This window comes from Saccostrea cucullata, unplaced genomic scaffold (genome assembly GCF_032062105.1).
Source record: "Saccostrea cucullata isolate Sc308-1 unplaced genomic scaffold, CSIRO_AGI_Scuc_v1 ctg176, whole genome shotgun sequence".
In the NCBI taxonomy this organism is placed as follows: domain Eukaryota; kingdom Metazoa; phylum Mollusca; class Bivalvia; order Ostreida; family Ostreidae; genus Saccostrea; species Saccostrea cuccullata.
Genome location: NW_026939570.1, coordinates 243,591 through 270,138, shown reverse-complemented (window position 1 = coordinate 270,138; position 26,548 = coordinate 243,591). Strand labels below are relative to the sequence as shown.

Here is a 26,548-nt window from a genome sequence, read left to right as displayed (position 1 = left end):
CACATCGTTGAGCTAGTATGGGAGCATTTCAAACAAATTTTGAGAGAGGAAGAATTTTAGGAAATCTTTAGATAATGGAGAAATATTTCATCAGCATTCTTATAAACAGTAAATATATTCTTTTAAGTTATTTGTCATTAAAATAAATTAATAAGGCCCATTGAAGTAAAAGAAATCGGGAAAAGCGTGCAAAATATATTTTGACAGTTTTCTGCAGTTGTTATTAAATTTGTCGAAATAAACCATGGAATGTGTTTTTCACGCGCATGGATTCCCGGACACTCTGCGCCCGAGGGGTGCCGATGGTGAAAGCTAACATAATCTTATCGTCAATCTTTGACTGTACACCTGTGCAGGGGTCTTGGTTGTCTCTGGGGGCCCTCTTGCGATATAACGGGCGAAAAAAATTACACCATGCATCCCACGTCGCTGCTCCCGCCATATCGCACGCTATATTATGGCAAATGTTGTGTTTTAAGTTTATCTAATTAAGTGCAGGAATTAGCGATTACAGGTCCTGACATTTTTTACGATAATTTTTCAGGGCCGATTTTTTATTATCGGACTCGGCAGGAACAATCTGGCAATCTCTGCAAAAACTCTTAAATTGTTTGTCGAAGAAAAAGGGATTTAAGTAATGAAAAAAATAGGTTCCATTTCAAATCAATACAAAAATCTTTGTTCTTGCATTGATTGTAAGATTTCTATCATTTTGGGAAGATCGGTTTTCCAATCAATTGTGAAAATCCTAACCCGTTTCCTTCCTTGAAGAAGTGATAAAAAAATGTAGAAGCAATTGAATCTAATGCTCAAAAACGCGATTTTCCTAGGTTTAGATTTTAAATTGTGGAAATAAAAGTTTTTTCGTGTCCCTATGCTTAGCCTTCTTAATCCTCCTGTCTGTTTTCGTAACAATTACATCGAAATGATCGCCAAGTTTTGTTCTGCTACTTGACGATAGTGTAGTCACGGTACGAATTACCATTTTTTAAAATGCACGTGCCGGTTCTGTTTAATTCGCAGACATGCCTTCCCCCTCATTAAGATTTCTCTCTCTCCATGGTGCATATTCTCCGAATTAATCAGGATTGGTTTATTCGCTCCGTGTAATAATGGACTGGCTTTCATGTTATTTCGTTAATTTTAGCTTCAAATGACACAAGCAGCGCTTTCGCTGCTGGCGCGGAGTCTGGGGTGCGTTCGACTCCCTATTTTCGGAGACGGAGCAGACCGTTATCATTCCTGAGTATGACGAGTTTTCCTGAAGGTGCGTTTGTATCGTATATAAATCCTTATCAGGCCGTGATTGTGGGGCCTTGGGGACACCGTACCGATAAGTTACACCCCCGGGATATAGGTGGTAAATTTTGGCATACTTGTGGGCTCTATCGGGGTCATCTTATCATAAGGATCAACAAATTTATAGGCAAGCTGCCTTCTCCTTAAATAAGTGTATAAATAACAGCTGTATTTGTGTACAAGAAACACATTGAAATCTATCTGTAAGTGTTTTAGTGATTATATTTACTGACAAGACAATAATTTACGGCTCAGTTTACCTATCATAGGGAGCAAAGATCATTTTTCATCTCTCCTGGGGTTTTGATTTTCTCTAGTTTCGATCAATCGTCCAAGGCAAAAGTTGACCAAAATTTCTTTCTTGGACGAATCTTGACGTGGAATGATTACTCGTGATCCATCATAGTACGGCCCTGGCGACTCCGGAATCATCAATTAATATCCTCTGTTTATAGATCCCCTAACAAGCAGCCTAATTTGTATCGCCACACTAACAACTTGTCTGAACAACTCAAATCAAAATCTCGTTAGAGCCACTTAATCACTGTAATGGGTGATTTATGGAATGTTGGCCGGTTATAGGGAAGATGCGAAATACAAAATAATAAACAAAAGAAAACTCATTTCCCCCGGCCCCCAGAAAATCCCCCTACCGGATATCGATGTACGGACATTACCGCATTTCACTCAATCTCGGCAGTATTTTTGTAAATATACGACTCACTTTAAACTTAAATATTTATATTTATACATCATCGGTTAGCGGCAAAAAAAAAAAAAAAAATATTCCGACCTTCTTTCCTGAAATCTTAGAATTTGTGTCGTATCTATATCAGACGCCTATTTACTAGTCTGGGTGTTTATGGTGAAAATTTGAATTTTTCACAGTGAGGTATATTAATAATGAGGTTTTGTACAATCCAAACTTTAATGACGTTGTCTCGGAGGTAAGGGCGCCATGTAGCATGCCCTGACCCCGCTGACCCTAGCTGTGTTGGGTGGGCCCCTGTCGTGTGACACGTTCTCTCGCTCTGTCGTCTAAGTTTCCTACCGTCATTTTATATCTCAGTGCCTCTGTGTCCATGTTTAGCAAACTCTGCCGTCTTATTGACAAAATAGAATTAACTCTGTCACTAGATGAGAAGTGCTTCCGTTTCATATCTACAGGGTCGCGTCCTGCAGTTTGCCAGACATCGGTCACTTTGATTGGAATTTTCTATTTATTCATTATGGCTATAAACCGTTGATATCCCACTTAATCAGTGTAATATATGTAGTCCTTGTTTATCGCTCGGTGGCACGACAGATCACGACCTGGTTAAGGTCATTGTCATCATTAATAATACTAATATCTATTTATTTTTATTAATTCATGTTTATTTATTTATTTATTTATTTACAGTATTTATTTATTCATGTTTATTTATTTATGTTTATTTAGTTGTTGTGAATTTAAATCAGATCGACATTTATCGATTAACAGTTTGCTTTTTTCATTCAGTTTTGTTTTGATCTAAGAAATTAAAATTTTGCGAGTTAAAATTTAGGAACTAAAAGATTAAATGGGGCGGGTGTTTAAACAAGGTATATTCTGATTAGAGTATGCAGCAGACAAATTAAAAGTGTAAATTTCTGTCATGTAATCATTTTAACTTTAGATTGAAAATTAATAAAAGACAGACGTATGATTAGGAAATGCTTATATTAAAAAGAGGTATAGGAAAATTACTTTTCCAAAACCAAACAACCAAACATCAAGGCTATTATATCATGGTTATTACAAATTATGATTATTATCAAAGTTTAGTCATCGCTGCATAGTACCTTAGTTTAACTCGGGTAAAAATTAGATCACCGGGTGGTATTTGATCCGACATGTTTGCTACATTTTGTTGGGTCTTAGCTTTTATACTTATGGCTATGGAGACCTCGGTCTCCCTGATCAATAGGGCTCACGGTGGGTGCGACCGGTCGACAGGGGATGCTTACTCCTCAGGGGCAACTGAACCTACCACTGGGACTATAATATGAGCCCATACTAATAGATTATTTCACAGGAAGGTCACGTGTATCATATGTCGAATGATACAACCAAATAATAGATTGAAAATAAAGCAGACCTACATATGTATAGATTAAATGATGTGGAACTCAGTACAGATCTTCACTAACTTAGAACAAGAAAGTTCTATGGAATGAAATATTAATTGTGGTACTGTATGCTGTGTTGATTGATGTTATTTGACTTGATGTAAATGAGATGTGGATCCTTAGAATATTTAAAGAACTTTAAGAAACTTTAGAAACTATAAAATCACATTAATTTGTTTACGCCAGAAGATGCTTACTTCTCTGAGGCCTCTGATCCCATCCCCGGAATTTCCAGGGATCCGCCTTCACAGATTTGTGTTGTTAATAGATTTTTTTAGATCGATCAAAATTCGTTATCTACACATTATCAATTTATTATAAACTTTTTCTGTGTTAACACTATGATTGATTTTTGGTTGTGCATGCATATCAACATGGTAGTTCAATAAATAAAGGAATTGAATTAGATTAAATGATGATAAGCTATATGAAAAGAAATTTAATATCATTATAGCAAACATATTTAAGATGGGGATGGCTTAGAATTTTCTAACTTTGTCAGGTTAACAATATATATAAATGAATGTTGGGATGTTTTAACGTGTCAAGCTGCACGCACACCTTTGATTCCTTATTCAAATTCACAAAATGAGACGGTGTTTATTCTTTTTACCCTCCTTGCATGTCCGTAGAATTTTAACTTGAATCTCCGGGGTAGCAAATTTCGTAACTTTTGATTTATGTTTTCTTTCCATTTTGATAACTGGATTATATTTCCATTGTTCGGAGCAAAATTGATCACGTGGTGCAAACCGCAATTCTGCAGTTAGAATTGTGTTATACAAGGACTCGAAAATCGGATACCTAATGCAGTAACCCTCTATTATTTTAATTTTTTTTTTACCATGGAATTGTATGCGCAGGTGAAACGCGTATTTAAAGAGTTTTGCTAAAGCATTTCATATCCCATGTCCTGTTGTAAATTTTGAATTCCCGGTGGCAGTATATACAAAATTTACAATGAACTGGTATACTCTTCTATCGGCCACAAAAAAGTCCTTACAAAAATAATGGGGCTGATCCTTGGTAGAATTCTATTCATTTACAATGTAATCACTCCATTGAAACTAGTTTAAGAACACCCTCCCCATTTCGGTCCCTCATACCAAATTCCATGAAAATTTAATGGAATACATGTACCTGAAAAAGTAAGTCTAAAAGTCCATCATTCTCAACAAAAAAAGGTCGAAGCCGTGAGAAAATTCAAACTGCCAAATTAAAAATCAACAATTTGAGAATTAAATAATGACAATTACTACCGAAAACTATTCCAATAAAGATTGTATCTTTAAACCGATCATATATTTGATGTAGAAGACGAACTTCATTTTATTTTGAAATCCCTTTTACATAATGACCTAAGAGAGAACATTTTGGGTAAAAAGGATTATCATACAAAGCCTAGTGTCCCTAAATTAATTAATCTTAAAATATTTGATCTATTGTAGTGCTTAACTATATTGCTCAATCGCCTGGTCCAAATACACAATTTGTAAATAACATTTGCGGAATATCTTTACAACATCTCAGTAATAAATGCTAAGTAATTTCATATACAACCTTGCACTTGATATTTGAATAACACATAGAAAATCAATAGATATTGAATTTGTACTCAATTTACATAAAAAAATGGAAAAATAACATAAAAATTCTATATTAATTATCATACAAAGCCTAGTGTCTCTAACTTAATTAATCTTAAAATATCGTCTCTGGGGAAAAGTGGGACCCCCTTGCTGTATAAAACGCATCCTTTATAATTCAAGGAATATTACTTTTCAATGAATACTACAGAGAAAAAATCTAAAAAGTACGCTAGTTTTGTTTTATCCTGTTGATTTGTATGTTTATAAAATTCTGCATTAGTTTGCGTTGAAACTTTTACTGGCAGATTCATTTTTCTATGGCATCTATGAGATTTTTTTCTTGTTTTGTTTTGTTTCAATTCTATTTTTGTGTTCTAGTTGTTTTATTTTTTAAGTTCTATATGGTAAATGATAAGGAAAAATGATAATATCCACCGCAGTTTATTTTTTAAATCAAAGTTTAGTTTTCTCGATAGTAATCCAGATATGAACACAGCATCTGAAACGTAAGAAACCACTATCAACCCGATATTGCTGAAATATATCGCACGCAAATAAGTTAGAAGAGAAAAAAAAATTATCAAATATCTCAAATTTTTACTGCGATAGATACCGTATACTACAGAGATATGGTTAATTATGTGTCTATATCTAACCCTTTTCTCTATGCTTAGCGTCGAGTGGTGTCGTTAAATCGTACTGATCCAAGATGTTTTTAATCATTTCATAATTTATATTTCTAATTTCTCCCAGGAGTCTTTTGATAATAGAATTCATGTTGCTCATAAACTCGGTATCGTAATTTGCATGACGTTTTTACGATTGCGTTCCTGCACGGACGACGGCGCTACCCCACACACAGTACGGCACACGTGCATTATAATTGGGAGGTATTGTATCTTTCCTATTGTCGATAAGACGGCCTTTTCCCTTGTGTACATGGCCAGATTATGATCAATGCAAGTAAAAAAAGGAATGAGTAATTTTGGTTACTCATAGGAGAGAAAGGGAGAAAGAGAGAGATTCCAATGAATAAAAGAAATTAATATTGAGAGAATTAACCCAAAGATGACTTTGAACCAGTATTTTCTGCAGTGACCCTTGACCCGGTCTTTTCCGAACAAGCGTTGACTGACGGAACGATTTTGCTACAGGAGATGAAAGCTATGAGTAGTGATGAATATCATATCCATTTCCCTGATTACAGATATTAATTCCTGATTTTCTGTATTCTGAAGAAAATGAATGACGTTTCTTATCGTTCAGTGAACATAACCACACGTGAAAAGGCGCCTAAGACGCGGCTCTTTACCAGAGTCTCCGAGCTTCCAAGAACCATGCTAGTCAGTCTTTGAATGCCACAATGTTGAACTGAAAAGAAAGTGATGGAAGTGAAATATTATTGGCAAGAAACGGTTCGTGAAAACGGTGTCCGGTGGGATAAGATGTAATCTTGCTTTTTTTGCTGGGGTAACTAACCTAAAAAAGTCATTATCTATGTAATTAAAACGTTACAGAACGACTTTACAGTGAAAGGTCTATGACTTCAGGTTTATGTTCATTTAAAAACAAAATTGACAATTGTTTCGTTTTTTCTCGAGTGTGAGAAAGTACACATGCTATAAAGTTCATCTCTCTTAATCAGCGAAACCAGGTGCAAATCAACCAAAAATGAAATCTAAATCTCTAATGTGACGCTTCGCTTGGTCCGTCCTTAGTCAAATATCCCTTAGTTTGTTTTCAAAAAAGATAATTCTTTCTGCAGAAACCTTTGTGGCTGATGGAGGCGATGTCAAACATAGCGTTAAAGCTGTTAGAACGTGTAGCTGCTGGTGAATTGGATTGCTTCTACAGTTTCCGATGTCCGCATCACTCGCCAGGTGTCACTCACGTCTCGTGACAAGCCCCGCGCTCTGTCAGGTCGCTAATCTGCCGAGTAATTTGTTTCATCCTCTCTCTCCACGCTTGTCGGGTCACTGCAAATTAACCGAAAGTGTTCAAGAACTTTAGTTTTCCAAAGATCTCTACTTTTAGTAACTACTTTACCACATTTTCTCGAAACTGCTGACTCTATGTAGATAAAAAAAAATATCATGTGGTATGAAGAATTCTTGTTCAGTCAAAACTTTGTAAGATACCAAGCTCAAAACTTTGTAGCTCAAGGGTTTCATAGTAGGGCCCGTGGCTTTGAGTTTAGGGAGTCAAACTTAGATCACTCTTGAGTGGTTAAATTAAATTTAACTTTACAATAGCAGTGTATAACCAAATATCTTCCTACCGCAATTTTTTTGAATCGCTAAATGGATATGATAGTGTCTATTTGTAAAAAGCTCTACGCTTATCGTGTGTTCTGTGTAGCCTTAAAATTAACCTCAGAATTAAATGATGTTTTCACATTCATTAGTAAATTGTCCTTCGCCGTCTGTCAAATTATCTGCCAGTCTTACACTGTAAAAAAAAAAAAAAAAAAAAAAAAAAAAAAAAAAAATCAGAATACTACTTACACAATATTGGTACTAATATAAACCGGATTATGATTCTTGATTTATTGAGCTAGGTGGCTTGCCAGGCACGGTAAAAATAAATAAAAACTCAGCAACATTCCTGTTAAATAATAATAAGTTTATTCAGGATACAACTTTGGGCAATACAGCCCATCAGTTTACAAAATGACAAATATGACAAACAACATATAATACAATCGACTCTCAATGAGTCTAAACTGGGGGGTGAAACCCCAGGTCAAGTGTTCCTCAGTCCCACAGTTCCACTCATCATTGTAGAATACAATTATAATGATTTTTAAATAAGCAGTACAGAATTATTCAAAGTTATAATAAATATACAACAATGCTGTTTTGATATACAGACAAAAAGATAGAGAAATTACATGTAAGTCAACCTGATAAATATTCGTTACGTAATATTAGAGCATGTTGAATGTATTTTCCTAGACCAACCGAAGTAGATATGCGGTTTGTACCTAATAATTGGATTAATTTAAATGTACTTGGCGATTTGTAATAATGTTCATTAATATATTTCTTTCTTAGATTTAGATATCTAGTGGGGCATTGGAGAATGAAATGAAATTCGTCTTCTATTTGATGACCATCGCAAACATCGCATATTCTCTATCATTTCTGCTCTTACCTTGGTACCTTCCGCATTCTATGTTTAGATATAGTGCGATGAAAGTCTAATGCGGGAAGTATGCTTTTTTAAATTACTTTGAAATGGTTTTGTTAAATACGGTTGCATTTTACAGAAATCAGATTGGACAATGTGCTTACATAAAAAAACAATCTGACGAATTATCCATAAATACATGTACGTTGCAATAGTCCTATTAGAAATGTACACTAAAAAAGTTTGAGAAAAAGTTTGAAACCCAAGTGCATTTTTTTTTTACACTAACATAAGTTATTATCAGAAGAGATACAGATTTACCAGAGATAACTAGTTGTACTTGTGTCATTGACTGAATACCATTATTTATTTAATTAAACAAGCTTTTCTATAATGATTTATCAACAGAATGGTAAAATAAATTAAAAAAGGATAACTAGATAAGAAAAAATACAAATAAATAAATAAACAAAATAAATTAAAAAAAAAGGATAAATAAATAAATAAATAAATAAAATTAGGAAAAGCAAACAATATAGCATAAAATAGAATACAAAACCCCTGACATATATGATGTGTGTTTGGTGTGGTGTACGTGGACTTGATGTGGGTTGGAGGTGAAGCTTAACAGATTTCCTTTTTCTAGAGACTTGAAAGTGTTACACCTTTTCCAACCCGCTGTTTTGTCATGTTCAAAAATTTTGTATTTACTTCCACTCGGCCGGTAAATTCAAAATTTTGAACACGACAAATCCACTGTACTAAAATAAATGTCATCATGTGACAAAAATATTGAGTATTTGACATGCATTCTTATTAAATTTAACTATTATACTAAACAGAAAGAGAAAAGATAAAACATACATTTTCAAATGCATGCATGCAAAAAGGACCTTCAAAAAGTTGGGTTTTTTTCCCAACAACATTACGCCTGAAATTCATTTTGTTAAAAAATGTTGATTTGAAAGAAAAGTTCATCATTGATATTATTATCTTATTTTAATCGATCTTATATGGCCAGTAATTAATTTTTTTTAGTGGGGGGGGTGGGGGGGGGGGGGTAATACGGATTTTTTTTTCACGGGTTTGGTTCTAAATGATACAATTTTTAAAATAATCTTTTGTGCGTTTTTCTCCACAGAACTGCATAACAGCCATTACAAAACGTGGTCCAACAATGAACTGTATATTCACAGCAAAAATGAGTGTGAAAATATGTGATAATTGCCTAGACAAAGAAGGTAGGCTTGTATTTTTATTTTTACATGTAAGAGGATCGATGACATATTTCTTGAAGGTATTTAACTGTATGCATTCACGTATTTGTTTGTCATAAAACATTGTTCATGGTTGATAAAGGTGGGCGTGTCCAGTCCTCACTAAGTCAGCTGGACAGGGGTCCTGTGTCAAACAAGCCAGATAGGGGTATGTGGTACTTGTTGTGAGCGAAGGGAACAATTCCTTTTTGTCCTATGCACTGTTGTGAACTTGTCTAATACCTATGCTTTGCTGTATCAGTTCGGTTTTCATGATAATTTACCTTGAAACAGTGTTAAACATGTATATTTATTTCAATAGGAATTAGATTTTGGGACAAAAAATAGCTTAACTACAATGAATTTAATATATTTTTTTAATCAAAAAACGTCTTCAGAATACTCCAATGTCATGCTTAGAGATATCAGAAACAAGACACTTATTCTTTAAATCACCACAAAAGGTGCTTTAATCTACCGTTATCATTTTCTTTTCTTGTAGAGAATGGTTATCCAGAGTCCATTCCTTCATGTGGCAGCTATTATCCTACTTTACTGGATTGTGTCAATTTCTATGGTGTTTGTCAACAAACACATCCTCAGTGGAGCTTATGTGGATACAGACTTATCAATCTTTATTGCCTGGTACCAGAGTTTAGCTGCAGTGACCATTATACAGGTCATAGGATGCATGAGGAAATTTTTTAGAAATTGTTATAAAGTGCCAGAAGTTGATTTCCAAACTCTCTTACACTGTGACATACTGAAACTATCCCTGTCTTTCATCATGAGTATAGCCCTCAACAACTTAATGTTGAAGCACATTGGAGTGGCTTTCTATCAAGTTGCTCGGTCTTTCACATTAATTTTTACCATCATATTGTCTTCCAGGATGTTAAAGCAACCCCTCACTTGGAAGGCCTTATTAGCTTGCCTGTGTATTATCACTGGGTTTGTGATTGGTATTGATCAAGAAAATGATACAGGGACACTAAGTGTTTGGGGCATCATTTATGGGTTGCTGGCCAGTTTTAGTGCCGCTATATGTGGAGTGTACTTTAAAAGAGCTGAGAGTATACATAATGGTGATAGTTTGAAGCAAGCTTATTACAACAACATAAACTGTCTGCTTCTGTTGTCTCCTCTTGTCTACAGCACGGGGCAGGCCCGGCAGGTCCTCCAGTCACAGACGTCCTCAGCCCTGGATTTCTGGATTCTCTTGACTTTGTCTGGAGTTCTCTCCCTTGCCATTGGATGGGTCAGTGCTCTACAGATAAAGGTTACCTCCCCTGTTACCCATCATATCAGCATTAATGCCAAGTCTGTAACTCAGACAATTATTGCTATCTTATATTACGAGGAACAGAAAACAGTGTTGTGGTGGTGTGGAAATATGCTCGTCATTTGTGGAGTTTTGTTATATGCATTGATCAAAACAACCAAACAAGTCGCACAAAAATCAAATTCCTCCTCTTCGAGTTTATTGATTTCAGCATGATTTTATTTATTTGTTGGATTAATGATGTATAATTTATAAATTATCCACCAGAGTTGTAACTGAAAATCATGTATTTTTGATACTATTTATTTATGTAAATGTTTTGATTTTTAGGTATTGTATTATATCATAATGAGCTATTTTTACCCATTTGTATTTTTGTACCGACAACTTCAGATTTCACTTTCATTTTGTATATTTTTATATTATACACTTAAACTTAATTAAACCATGTTCAATGTTGAATTTAGTAATCTGTGAATTGCAGCAATCCATTACAATGTACATCCACTGTACATCCAACTTATTTGTTGGGTTATTACATGATAAATTGATAAATATAACACAACCATCTTCATTACCATGAAAAATTCTTAAAAAAGAAACTATTGTAGTTAAACTTTTACATTTTGTATGATACTTATTTTGTTTATGTGCAATACAGTGTTGCAATGGTGCTGTGACAGTTTCTACATGCTTTACATAGATTTTATGAAAATAGGTTTTGAATCAATGGGCAGCTTTTTTCACACATTTATCAATTGTTACAGTAATCTTGAATGAAAAAAATGACATGATACATGTCATATAAATGTAATGGAAACAGAGTAATGTCCTAATATACATGTAAATGAAAAAAATGTAATAATTGTATAACTGTTAATGATGTGAAGAGCTGTTACAGTAAAATTGTTAATGATCTAAATTGTTACACTGTTAAGGATTCTGTTTTGTTTGTTTGTAATAAAGAGTGTTGTATAAATGTTTATGATACAGAGTGTTGTATCAATTTTTATGATACAGAGTATTGTATAAATATTTATACAATACAGAGTGTTGTATAATTGTTTATGATACAGAGTGTTGTATAAATGTTTATGATACAGAGTGTTTTATAATTGTTTATGATACAGAATGTTGTATAAATGTTTATGATACAGAGTGTTGTATAAATATTTATGATGCAGAGTGTTGTATAAATGTTTATGATACAGAGTGATGTATAAATGTTTATGATAGAGAGTGTTGTATAAATGTTTATGATGTAGAGTGTTGTATAAATGTTTATGATGCAGAGTGTTGTATAAATGTTTATGATACAGAGTTTTGTATAAATGTTTATGATACAGAGTGTTGTATAAATTTTTATGATGCAGAGTGTTGTATAAATGTTTATGATACAGAGTGTTGTATTAATGTTTATGACAGAGAGTGTTATATAAATGTTTATGATGCAGAGTGTTGTATAAATGTTTATGATACAGAGTTTTGTATAAATGTTTATGATACAGAGTGTTGTATAAATGTTAATGATACAGAGTGTTGTATAAATGCTTAATGGTGTTTCAGAGAATTGTCAAATGTTTTTGCTAATGATTTTCCAGAAGTACAAATCACAGGACCTTGAATTGCTTTGACACTCACTAGGGTGTTAAGAAAAAAATGACATTCATGTAAAACAATTAAACTTAAGGCCTGTGGTACAAGTAATAATGGTACAAAGAGATGTTTGAATGTTACATTACAATAGTGAAGACGGTAAAAAATACAAAGTGTTTATCTGATGTAAATGATAGAGAAATGTTCACAAATGTTAATCATTAAAAGTGTTCACTAAATATAATGATGCAATGTTATTCAAATGTTTATGATTAAAAAGTTATGCATGTAATATATACATTATGAAAGAAAGGGTTGTGCAAATATAATGATACAAAATATTATAATTTAAAGTACATGTATTATGCTTTTGTCAATAATTGAAGTGAATGATGGAGCCTTTTAAAATGCAAATGGTACAATGTGATGCACGAATCTTGCAATTAGTATAAATTAAGCAATAAAACTGTATGTATCCTTTGCCTGTTCTGTTCAATAATGCAGAAGAACAAATAACACACATGAACATCCACCATTTGTTAGTTTTTGTTATTTGTTTATTGTTTTTATAGAATTCGTAATGGTTGTGAGAAATAAGTCTTTAGGCATTGTACACTGTTGTTATTTTGGAAATAAATGGGGTTTTTTTATTTCTTGTTTGATTTTTCTTAAAATGTCTTTCAAATCGTTAACTTAAATATGACTTCTTGAAAAAAACAAGTAATCCAGGGTGCAATGAAATAGGATTTACTTTGAGATTTTATTCATTTTCTAGATACCAACCAAATAGACAATTTACATAATTATACCAGTTAATTTAAAAAAAATACGGAAATGTTATTCAATAATTTTAATACTTTCATGATTTCAAACATTCTTCTTCTCAAGGACCTCTGGGTCAGAAAAGCTGAAACTCAAATGGAAGAATCCTGGGGGTAGTGTAGATTCCACATTATTCAAATTTTAACTAGGGGGTAGGGGGGCACAAACATTACAAAGGGATGGGGGAATCTGGTGTCATCCAAAAATAGTATTATAAAATATTTGCAAAATATGAATTAGAATCTATATTTAAGATGTAGATTTGCACATGATAACATGACAAATGAAAAATCAATCACCTTCTTGTTCATTATTCTTAAAAAACTTTCATGATTTAATTATATTATTTATTTCTATTTATGATGCTATTTGTGCGTATTGTTCTACATTCAAGATCACATGTGATGAAAACAATCCCTTCTTTTCACAGTACCATATGCCAAGGGATTATGAGCTAATAGAGTAGCGTATCAGAAACCCTTGGCTAGCAAAGATGTCAAATTGGAGAAAATAACAGCATGGCCAAAGTTACTCAGGTGAGTGGTGTGGCCCATGGGCCTCTTGTCTTGGAAAATTTTTTGCTCATCTAAGCTAAAAGCTTAATTGACATTTTCTGATCACCGGTTGTCCGCTGTAAACATGATTAAACTGAAGGGCCAATCCCCTTATAAAGGGGAATCATGATCTAGAAAAATACAATATTGAACTTTTAGCAATTACGTATATGATTTTTTTTTAAAGTTACATTGGCGTCGGAAGCAAATTGAAAGTGGGGGGCTAAGTGTAAAAAATTTTTTTTGTATATATACCTCCAAAAAAACCTGACAAGCAAAAAAAAAAAAGGCGAAACGCGACGCGAAAATCCTATTTCGTAGGGGGGGGGGGGGGGGGTAGGTTCGAACTTTAGTACCTAAGTTTTTCTCCAAACACCAACACTTTACCCATTTTTAGCCTATGCTGCGAGGTGTCTGTGGAAAGTGGGGGGGCTAAACCTACGAAACAAGGTTCTATGTCTATAGTATGTATATATTTGGGGAAAAAAAAGTGGGGGGGGCTAAGCCCCCCCCCCCCCCCCCCGTTCCGACGCCTATGAGTTAGAAATATTACAAGCATGGGTGTAACCCTCTACCAAGAGTTTAACTTGTACGGTGGAAGGAGAACAAGAAATAGCGGGAGCAAGCCCCCGTTACTGGCCACTGTGGGCCACATGACTTTATAATTATTCCGGAACGATGGTTCCCTATACCGAAGACATTTTGCCTTTTAGTCTCCAGGCACTTGTTTCCGCTTTTTTCCCATTTGGACTCAACTTATTCAAAAGATTTCAGCCCTTTTAATTCTTTAATTTTAAACATCAGACACATGAACTTTACGGTAAGATTAAGCAAAACGTATAAATTGTTGATTTCTTTTCAAATAACCGAAAATTGTATTTGTAACAAGCCCTGTGTTCAGCAAGTTTAACAACGTGCCCGAACCCGCGAATTTAGATTTTGGCGCAAGGTACGTAGATCCAGAGACATATAATGGTTTTATATGTCTCTGGTAGATCTTATAAAAAATTGTAACATTTGTGAGAGTCGGCACTTTTTAGGGAGAGGGCTAAAATAGGCTTTGCCTGCTGCCCAATCCCATTCACTTTTGTGAATAAAATTTTGTATAAATAAAAAAAAATAAAAAAAAAGAGTCGGCACTTTAAGCATAATTCAATAAAAATCATAAGCTAAATAGGAAATTGAGCCCTTAAACCGACGACTTAGCATTATGAGTTATGTATAATTTGCATTATTTTTGTCTTGGAGTTGGATCTATTTTTAGTCGTTCAAAAGCATCAAAATCTATGATAGGTCATCTTAAGTGAATTACTAAGCAATAAGCATTGAATTATTAATTTTGGGTATGTTTCATCACATAAAAGCACCTGTACTTATTAAACGTTGCCATCAAATTGAAAACAGCACATTACTTTGTTAGTGCTGCATAATATTTAGTCAACACGGCCAGGTGCTTTTACACGACAGGTGACGTTGAGGAAATAATAATACTGTAAACGTATTACATTTGGCTTTGTATTCTTCTTAGCGCCTTTTGCAGAAAGCAGCCTCCACTAAATCAAGTACTTCGCTAAATGCTTTGTGTATAAAGGTTTATGAAACGCACATTCAAAAAGCGCTAAATCAAATCTACGCCAACTTGTTGAAAATTCAATTTCCACCATATATCGTACACACCAAATAAAATACATTTACAGTAATTCAGTGCTATTTTTACATTCCCTATTTTTAGGGAAAACAGATAAAGTCAGGCACCATCTAATATCAGGCTTTTTTCTCCAATTTGACATCTTTGCTAGCCAAGGGTTTCTGATACGCTATTCTATTAGCTCATAATCCCTTGGCATATGGTACTGTGAAAAGATGGGATTGTTTTCATCACATGATCTCGAATGTAGAACAGATTCGCACAAATTGCATCATCAACAGAAATAAATAATATAATTAAATCATGAAAGTTTTCGCTAGCCAAGGGTTTCTGATAAACTACTCTCCTTATGAACCCTTTGCATACGGTGTTGATAGAAATTGGGATTTTCTTCTCGAGTTCTGATTGGGATTCAGGACACCCGGTCGACCAATCAGCAATTGTTTTTTGTAAATGACGATATTTGCGTTCGGGATACTTCTTGACTCTTTAATCTCGGGAATGAAAAATGCAAGTAAACAACGATCCGTAAGATGCCATGCAATTCTATGAATAGCTATGGTGTCATCCAGTATCATCTGAATATGTGATTATGAATCTATATTGAAGCTTCAGATTTGTACAATAAAAATAAAATAAATTCAATTATTGCTTCTTAATTATTCTTGAAAAAAACTTTGATTTATTTTTTTTTAAACACGTCTCTTTATTTCTGTCGATGACACAATCTGTGTGTACCTGATAGATTCGAGATCACGTGACGGAAAACAATCCGGTCTTTTGACTTCACCGTATGCCAAGGGTTCATGAGGAGAGGAACGTATCAGAAACCCTTGGCTAGCGAAGATGGAAAGTTTTTTAAGAATAATGAACAAGAAGGTAATTATTGATTTTTCATTTGTTATCATGTGCAAATCTACATCTTAAATATAAATTCTAATTCATATTTTGCACATATTTTATAATACTATTTTTGGATGACACCAGATCTATTCATAGAATAGCATGTGATGTGATTATTGAATACTCACATGTAAAGAGTCAAAATATGCCCCGCACACAGATATTGTCATTTACAAAAAAAACAATTGCTGATTGGTCGACCAATGTCGATCCACTTCACAACCTGAGAAAAAAAATTCCAACTTTATAAACATTGTATGACAATGGCTTATGAGGAGAGTAGAGTATCAGAAACCTTTGGCTAGTAAAGATGCAATTGACTGCTTTTAGAATAAGAACATTGCTATAATACCGGGTATTAATTTGTGTATTGTTCCATGTACAAACTATGTAAACATCTTTTTTTGGTCATTTCTCAAGTGCACAAGTCATGAAAACACTTGAAATAACCTCAACAGTTCTGAAGAAACATAACTTCCATTGATCCTGTTAAAAATTGTTGATCTATCATTAAAATGATTTTGTCATTTGGAATGGTTTAAGGATGTAATTTGTTCTATGTTTTATCAATGTAGCAATATAAAGAGAAGCAGTTAATTCTTATGTACACAGGTTGTACATGCTTCTTGTTATTTTCCAGTGATGAGACAGCTCCTGTTGTGGATTTAAGTGATGGACAAGGCCAAGAAGGAGATCCTCCTAAAGAATCGAGTGGAGCTGGTGGAGAATATCAACATTGAAGATGGGCTCCTGACAGAACTGTTGTCCAGGAAAGTTCTGACACCCAGAAATGTCAAAACTATACAGGTAACTCCTAGAGCGACTATGACATCATAATCAAGTCCTGACACCCAGGAATGTCAAAAAGATACAGGTAAATCATCAGGTCCTGACACCCAGGAATATCAAAACTATACAGGTAAATCATCAAACCCTGACCCTCAGAAATGTCAAAACTATACAGGCAAATCCTAGAACGACATCATAAATAGGTCCAGACACAGAGAAATGTCAAAACTAATTAGGTAAGTCTGTAAAGGGCTATGTCATCATAAATAGGTCCAGACACAGAGAAATGTCAAAACTATTTAGGTAAGTCTGTAAAGGGCTATGTCATCATAAATAGGTCCAGACACAGAGAAATGTCAAAACTATTTAGGTAAGTCTGTAAAGGGCTATGTCATCATAAATAGGTCCAGACACAGAGAAATGTCAAAACTATTTAGGGAAGTCTGTAAAGGACTATGACATCATAAATAGGTCCAGACACAGAGAAATGTCAAAACTATTTAGGTAAGTCTGTAAAGGACTATGACATCATAAATAGGTCCAGACACAGAGAAATGTCAAAACTATTTAGGTAAGTCTGTAAAGGGCTATGTCATCATAAATAGGTCCAGACACAGAGAAATGTCAAAACTATTTAGGTAAGTCTGTAAAGGACTATGACATCATAAATAGGTCCAGACACAGAGAAATGTCAAAACTATTTAGGTAAATCTTAAAAGGGCTATGTCATCATAAATAGGTCCAGACACAGAGAAATGTCAAAACTAATTAGGTAAATCTTAAAAGGGCTATGTCATCATAAATAGGTCCAGACACAGAGAAATGTCAAAACCAGTAGGTAAATCTGTAAAGGACTATGACATCATAAATAGGTCCAGACACAGAGGAATGTCAAAACTATTTAGGTAAATCTTAAAAGGGCTATGTCATCATAAATAGGTCCAGACACAGAGAAATGTCAAAACTATTTAGGTAAATCTTAAAAGGGCTATGACATCATAAATAGGTCCAGACACAGAGAAATGTCAAAACTATTTAGGTAAATCTTTAAAGGGCTATGACATCATAAATACCTTATAAGTAGAATTTTTAGCGAGGATTTAATTTTGGCATTATTAGCTAGGGTGCTGACATCGCTAAAATTGAATATCGCTAAAAATTAATTGCTTATTATTTGTAATAGCTTCTTTAGTTAGCATTTTAAAATTGCTAAAATTACTTCTAGCTAAAAATAAAATACCAGATTTTGGGTAGAAATAGCTAAATTTGCGTCTCGGTAAAATTTCCACTTATACGGTAGGTCCAGACACAGAGAAATGTTAAAACTATACAGATTATTCCTGAGGCTCTTAAAGACTGGGGATTCTGACATCATAGATAGGTAAAAAAATATAAAGATTAATCCTTGAAGCAGGGATGGGGTCAATTACTTTAAAAAGTAATTAATTAAATTACAATTACTTTGACTTTTTCTTCAATTAAATTACAATTAAATTACAGGCTTTCTAAGACATGTAATTAATTAAATTACAATTACTTTACAAAAGTAATTAATTAAATTACAAATTACATTTCAATTTTTTTGGAAAATCCTATAATCCTTGTCAATGAATAATATTATACAGAAGAGGGATCATTCATAAAGCAGATCGCTGCACAAAAATACAAGAAATAGTATGGTAAAGCCATTTGTATACTTGTGATTTAAATTTTAACTTTTATTAACAAAACACTGAAGAACTACTTGGGATCAGTTTGATGCAGTTTCCTCCACACAAACCCTACATGTACACAAACTGCATGTGATATGATATTTGATTAAACGGGGGTATTTCAATAGAGTGTAATATGTCACAACTGTAACCCCTCAAATTAAATATTTCTTTTGAAGTTAATCTAAAACTCCTGATATTGCTATTTCTGCAGAATATTTTTACTTCATAAATAATATTTGTACAGAACAAAACTTTTTCAGATACAAAATTCATTCATAAAATTCTGTTTAGACATTAAAATAATTATCAAATTGAAGGTGTTTCTTTTCTCAAACTAGCAAAGCATTTGAAATTGAAATAATTATCCCCATGCGTTGGCTTTGTCTTATTAATCATGGAATGAATACTTCTTTAGAGGAGTTGATTTGTTTTCATTGCAATTTACACCTGTGATCTGCAGGGCAATTATCTCTTATCAACAAGAGAGAACTTAATTAATGACACACATTCCTTTTCTATTTTTCTTGACACACATATTCTGCAGTGACCAAGCAACAAACTTAAGATTGAAATATAATAAATGTGTATTTCATAGCTGAATAGACCTAGGAAGGGTGGTGCAAAATTCAGATAAACATGAAAAAAAAATTTTTTTTTATAAAATTGTATATTAAATAGAAAGAAACTAGATTAACTTCAATCTGTAAAATTGAAGGATTGAGGATATGTTTTGCAATAAAAAAAATGTAGTAAAATGGGGAGGTAGTGGTGACAGTATATCATTTGAATTCATGTACATGTGTATCATATAAAGTAATTGAATGTAATAATGTAATTGAAAAAGTAATTGAAATTACATGGTATTTATTCAGTGTAATTAATTAAATTACAATTACATGTAATTGAAAAAATGTTCAATTACAAATTACTTGCAATTACTTCAAAAAATGTAATTAATTACAGCCAATTACAATTACTTTTTTCAATTACCCCATCCCTGCCTTGAAGCTTGTACAGTAAATTTTCTTTATAACAAAGTACCAGGAATTATGATTTTCTTTGTCATAGATATTGTTATTTGTTATATTGTTCAGTTTACAATATATTTCAAAGCCAGAGGAAATGAAAGCCACTTTGCTGTAAATATCAGTTCATTATAATTGTGTTGGGTAAATATATGTTATCCTGTATACACAAAAGACATCGGCAGGTCCTGACAAAGAGAAAAGAATTCACATGAGTCGTAGAAGGCCCTTGCACAGTTTGTGAAACATATGCAGATAGTAATAAAAGGCAGGCGGCCAAGTATACAATAAATAGGGGAAGACCCAGGATATTTGACCCAAGAAAAATTAATGAATCTTACATAATTTTTCAGAGTATCAATTCAGTAGTATTAAAAACAAATAATCAGCACTTAAGCTTTTCAACTAAGAAAAAAGGGGAGATATTGTCTAGATGCCTCCTTATTTATGTCATTTGGTAAGACCTAGAAAGTTGTTCCAAAGAAAATAGAGGGCAACCTAAGTATGAATGACATTCACTTGTCCTAGGTAGAGGGCCTATCTAAATATGGATGTCAGTCACTGGTCTTAAGATAGAGGACCATTCTAAAGTACACTGTTTAACAAAGAAATTTAATTTTTTTTTTCAGTCTAAATCAACAACATTTGCACAGACAGAGGAACTCCTTGACAAGATTTCGGTTAAAAAGAATGGATTTGAAGTTCTTAGTGAGGCTTTGATAGCAAATGGCCAAGAAGACATTGTGGATTTGTATTTAAAACCACCAGAAAAAGATGCTGGACCATCAAAAAGCGAAGTTAAATCAGAAGAAACAGAAAAATCTGAGGCAGTTCAGGAATCGTCCCGTCCTCATTCCTCCCCACCCCGGATCTCCGCCCCAGGGTCACTGGCGTCTCACCCCTCTACACAGGGAGTGCAACTTGTACGATTAAACGTTGCTTTATGTAGTTCAGAAAATTCTCAAGGTGTCCAATGCTCTGAGGGCGTTCAGCTTATACCATCAGAACGTGTCTTCCATCCAATTGACAAACCAAGTGTTCAACCCATCCCACCGTCATCATCACACAATACATTTCCCATCAGTTTTATGACAGGAAATCCCATGCAGCATTTTGATTTCTCCAATGCTGAATTCTTAGATAGGATCAATCCAAACAAAAATATATTCAAAGAAAATGAAAAACGATTTCAATCACACCACCACATCGATGATCCGAATTACGAGCCACTTCCAGGCTGTCCAAGGACGGTGGAGTCACGCATACCTCTCAACAATAACCTTCACCCAACACACAAAGAAATCATCTATGTTCCCAGTCAAAAACCCCCATCTCTGCAAAGGGAAGATACTCTTGGTAATCAAAATATAGACACATTGTACTTTTTTATCTGAAAATTTATTTGTTCTAGCTTTATTCAGCAGTAATTTGGAAAAAAAAAACCCTGATGTTATTTCAATAAGATTGTAGGTCAGAAAAATTTTTTTTCTTTTTCTTTTAGATGCAATGACAAAGCCTTCGGAAAACCATGAAGAAAACTTTGAATCTCCTGGTAATATATTACATATCAATTAAATTTATTATACCCCCCGCAAATGAAGTTTGGGGGGGTATATAGGAATCACCTTGTCCGTCTGTCCGTCCGTCCGTCTGTCTAGCTGTCCGTCTGTCTGTGCAAACGTGTCTGGTCCATATCTTTCTTACGGAGGAACATTAGAATCTACTACTCCACACAAAGAATGCCCATGACCTAAGGGTGTGTCATGACCTTGACCCAAGGTCATTTGATGAAGTTCAAGGTCACTGGAAGAAAAATTTCATAATTCATGTCCGGTCCGTATCTTTCTTATCGATAAACTTGGTAGGTTCTAATTTCACACAAAGATTCCTCCTGACCTAAGGGTGTTTCCTGACTTTGACCCAAGGTCATTTGGGGAAGTTCAAGGTCACTGGAAGAAAAATTTCATAATTTGTGTCCGGTCCATATCTTTCTTATGGATAAACTTGGTAGGTTCTAATTTCACACAAAGATTGCTCATAACCTAAGGGTGTGTCATGACCTTGACCCAAGGTCATTTGGGGAAGTTCAAGGTCACTGGAAGAAAAATTTCATAATTTGTGTCCGGTCCATATCTTTCTTATGGATAAACTTGGTAGGCTCTCATTTCACACAAAGATTCCTCCTAACCTAAGGATGTGTCATGACCTCAGGCTCAGGTCAAGGTCATTTGGGGAAGTTCAAGGTCACTGGAAGAAAAATTTCATAATTCTTGTCTGGACCATATCTTTCTTATGGATAAACTTGGTAAGTTCTCATTTCACACAAAGATTTCTCATGACTTAAGGATGTGTCATAACCTTTGGTCAAGGTCATTAAGGGAAGTTCAAGGTCACTGGAAGAAAAATTTTATAATTTGTGTCCGGTCCATATCTTTCTTTATTATGGAAAAACTTGAATCTACTACTTCACACAAACATTGCTTATGACCGGAGGTTGTGTCATGACTTTGAAAGCAGGGTTTGAAATTAACAGTCACCTACTCGCAATTTGCGACCAATATTCCTTGTGGGCGACTTAAAATTAAGTTCAAGTAACCCAGATGGCGATTAGAAAATTTACGATAATAAATGTTTGTTTTTCAATCTTGTCTGAATGTTCCATATTTTTCTATTCAAAAATTTCGTAATCAGTAAAGTGCTTTATATTTACCAGTGAGATATACTTATACATAAAGCGTCTGAGTGATTGTGACAGACACAATGTGGCATCGACACATCAATGAGCCCAACAAACCAAAAAGTATCTTGGATGTATCTGTGAAAAAAACTTGCCATGTGCTTGAATTAGGGCTAGGACGATACAACTTTTTCTATATCGATAGGTATTACGATATCTGTGCCACGATACGATATGTATCACGATATGTTTAATTGCTTATAAAATCTTTTTTTGCATTGAAATAAACAAATTATTTCTTTGCAAATGAGAATAATTCATTCAAAGTAGTTGTTCACATGTTGTAAAACAAAAATATTTTACTCAAGTGGTGTTAATTATTATTTTTTTCATATCTATATTTATATTTAACTTATTTATTTTTTGTTAAACCCCAAATGTGAAATAAAAAAAGAAAAACAGAAGTCAGATTTTTAGGGGCGATATTTCGATATTTTTCAAATGTATTGATACGTATATTGTCCTCACATATATCACGATATCTCGATATATCGTCCCAGGCCTAGCTTGAATATATGATGTTTAATAACCATATCAATCTTTTTAAACAAAAGAGTTCCAATTTCAAATCTGGATAAGTCGTGCATAATGTTTCTACGGATAGAAAAGAAACACGAAGCATATGATAAAAAAAAAAACGAAAAATGGAATTGTTGTATTTTTCTTCAATAGAAAGTGTGATAATTTGTGGGCGAATAAATTTTGATGTGGGCCCCAGAATTGCAAGGTTTAGTAGCCCACATGGCGATCAAGGATTACAAGTTAGTTTAAAACCCTGAACTTTGAACCAAGGTCATTTATGCAAGTTCAAGGTCACTGACAGAAAAAGTTCATAATTCGTGTCTGGTCCGTATATTTAGTCTGTTTCATTTATTAGGCTGCACCTTCGTTTCATTTATAAAAAATATAATGAGCAATTACATTTGCACTAAAAATGTTTTAGCATTTCTCTCTTCTCTTAGATTCATAAAATATTCATGATTTAGCACTTCTGAAAAACCCAGCGGGGGGTATTTTGTCCCGTTTGGACAGTTCTAGTTTGATCAAAATCTTTGTAATTGATAGAAAAAAAAAAACACAGTTTATAAAGTATGTTATAAATTTCAGCCAAAAGACAACGAAAAGAAGACAAAATTGTTGTATCCTATTTTGAATCTGATTCACAAAGTCGTAATGAAATGATGGTGAACCGAGCTGTCCCTCAGCCTGTCCGACTGCGAGGCGAGTTAGACGACCCCGAGATTGACCTCACTGACGGACCTGTCACCGTGAGAGTAGATCAGGCGACTCGACAGTTCTACCTTAATAACTGCCAAAATGTAAGATACATGAATTACAGTGCGTCAATATCTTATTCTTACTATACATACGCTAAGTATACTTTTTCTTTTGTTCTTTTTTGGGAAAGATGGATTTGTGTATCATATTAGTATTCTCAGAGAATTTGTCAAATTCTCAACTCCATAGAATGTTCTGTGATCTTGAAGACATTGCCACCTGTTATTTTAACAATACAATGTTTTCTCCAGTCTTATGCAATGAGGAGGCTGCCTCGAGGAAAGGCTCTGATAATTAACGTGAACGAAGTCGAGGGAAAACCGCCGCGGAGAGGGACAGATATAGACCGGGATAATCTACACAATCTGCTCAATCAGCTCCACTTTGATGTCAAGGTCTATAATGACTGTAATGGACTCGCAGCTAAGGTATACAAATCAAATCGTAGGTGAAGAAAATCAGAATAGAAGAACACCAAAATGTTGTGCTTGACAAATTGATATATCTTCTCGTATTGTTTAAAGTAGGGATTGCATAAAATATTATATAATTTTAAAAATTCCCATTCTAATCACCTGTTTGTATTTTTTTATTTATAGGAGATGGCCCAGAAGTTGGAGGATTTTGCTGCTGATGCCGCCCATTTCCATGCAGACGCTGCATTTGTCTGTCTGCTAAGTCACGGAGAGGAAGGCTATATTTTTGGAACCGATGGTCGTAAACTTCAGTTAGACAGTGTGTTTAAGCTGTTTGACAATAGCAACTGTCCAAGTTTATTGGGCAAACCAAAGATCTTTGTTATTCAGGCTTGCAGAGGAGGTATGCCGTGCATTTTCGATTTACATTTTAGATTAATTTGTTTGTTTTTCTTATTTCACCATAAGAAAAAAAATTCTCTTAAAGTGAATATACCTAGAAATTTGGACTTTGGATAGGCTATGATCAATTCATTTGCAATCTTTTTTTATTTCAAGGAAAATATACCTTAAAAGTGGAAACATAAATAATTTTGAATTCAAAGAGTATAACATGTAAATCAGTCAATAAACTTTTTTAGGGGCTTTAGACAGTGGTGTTCCATTTAATGATGAACATGATGGATCGACCCCTGGATTAAAAAAACAACTACCCACCCAGTCCGACATGATTATTTGCTTCCCGACTCAGACAGGTGAGACATAAATACAGGGGCTTAATTAATTTTAATGTGGACAATGATACAGTCATACAGTCATGGTACAATGTAGATTCATCTTTGATGATACTGGTCCCTCTTTGTAAATACTGTTCTATACTGATCAATCCGTCTGTCCAGTATTACTTGTTTGGAGCATATTTTCTCTTTCTTTGGTCCAGTGTGGCTCATGCCTTATTGACACAGAGTGCATTGGGTAGAAAATGTGCTGTGACCATGATTAAAGTTTCTAGGTAAAAGTAAAAATATGTCTCTTTGTAATATCTTTGTCTGGCGATAACATATTTTCTATTCCTTTGGTTCAGTTGTACTTACCATATATACTCGCCTATAGGTTGGAATTTTGGGAGTTGAACTTTGGTCTAAAACTCTATGTCTAACTTAAAGGGGAGTTAAAAGGTCAATCCTTCTTATATAAACTTCAAAAATAAATTGTACAACTGACTTATAGGCGGACAGATTTATAGGCCAGTATATATGGTACATTTTACTCTAATTCGCCGTTCAAACTGTTTGCAATGACTTGGAACCAAATTTTTAGATCACTAGCTAAGGTCAAAGCTTATCATTTTGTAAAATACTTTTGGGGTAATTAATTTTTGGGGGAATATGGTTTTAAAAATTAACATTCATGTAATATTGATAAATTTTAGCTCATCTGAGCTGAAAGCTCAAGTGAGCTTTTCTGGTATCATTTTGTACAACATGTGTGTTTGAAATTGAAAAACTGAAATATCTACAAAGTGATTATATTTTTTTTATGTACTGTAAATTAGAATGTTAGTGAATTCGACCACTTATTGTTGTTGCTGTATTTGCCTGTTTAGGTTACTATGCCTGGAGGAATCGTGAACGAGGGAGCTGGTACATCGAGGCCCTGGTACAGATTTTTATGAAGTACGCTAAGAGTGAGGACATCTGTACAATGCTACACAGGGTAGGTCTGTCAGGAGAACATCACAATGAGAATCAGGGGAAATAAATCATTTCAAGAAATGAAAAAATGTAATAGGATCAAATTAAAGTGAAATGAAAAACAGTATTCAAAAGACAATGTAGTTTACCACAGAAACTTTAGGTTTCTTCATTTCCAATAATATAAGCCATGTAATTCAAAAATAAGAAATCCTTTGTTAGTGAGCTTGAATATCCCTGCCCTCTGTGACTAGATTCTGTATGACCTTTCTGTACTGGCTTTGTAGGTGAACCTGCTGGTCTCTAGGAAAGTGTCCCGGTGCCCCCAGCTAGAGATGGACTCCATGTCTCAAATGTCCGAGTACAAGAGCACTCTACGCATGCCACATCTCTACTTCTACCCGGGAATCGCCAGTGTTTAGAGATAGATCCATGTCTCTTCAACCAAAATCAAGATGCCTTTGTTTAAGACTATAAGATTTTCTCTTTTATAGTTCATTTGAGCTGTAAGGTTGTTTTAATCAAAATTTGTCTGTACATAATGTGGATCACCTCCAAAATTGGCAATTTTACCTTGTTAAGTTTGTAATGTTAATGGCTTTAAATTTAGCAGATGAAACTGGGTTAAATTATCATAGCAAGATATCTGGCATTTATGTGAAATA

General features: G+C 34.0%; 2 protein-coding genes across 3 annotated transcripts; both read left to right on the top strand.

Annotated features, from left to right (window-relative positions):
• Nucleotides 1-9,304: 9,304 nt before the first annotated feature.
• LOC134253319 (GDP-fucose transporter 1-like) lies at nt 9,305-10,922 on the top strand. Its single transcript, XM_062735849.1, has 2 exons — nt 9,305-9,409; nt 9,927-10,922. Exon 2 carries the CDS (start codon nt 9,930-9,932, stop codon nt 10,920-10,922), a length of 993 nt encoding a protein of 330 aa, XP_062591833.1. The 5' UTR covers nt 9,305-9,409; nt 9,927-9,929.
• Nucleotides 10,923-14,386: 3,464 nt separating this feature from the next.
• Nucleotides 14,387-26,548, top strand: LOC134253304 (caspase-8-like). 2 transcript variants are annotated; one of them, XM_062735824.1, is made up of 10 exons: nt 14,387-14,498; nt 16,870-17,036; nt 20,388-21,114; nt 21,260-21,310; nt 23,603-23,814; nt 24,025-24,201; nt 24,373-24,592; nt 24,831-24,944; nt 25,796-25,905; nt 26,171-26,548. In XM_062735824.1, exons 2-10 carry the CDS (start codon nt 16,902-16,904, stop codon nt 26,303-26,305), a joined length of 1,881 nt encoding a protein of 626 aa, XP_062591808.1. In that variant the 5' UTR covers nt 14,387-14,498; nt 16,870-16,901; the 3' UTR covers nt 26,306-26,548. The 2 variants fall into 2 exon arrangements, with proteins under 2 accessions (XP_062591808.1, XP_062591809.1); XM_062735825.1 differs by having other exon boundaries at nt 14,393-14,627.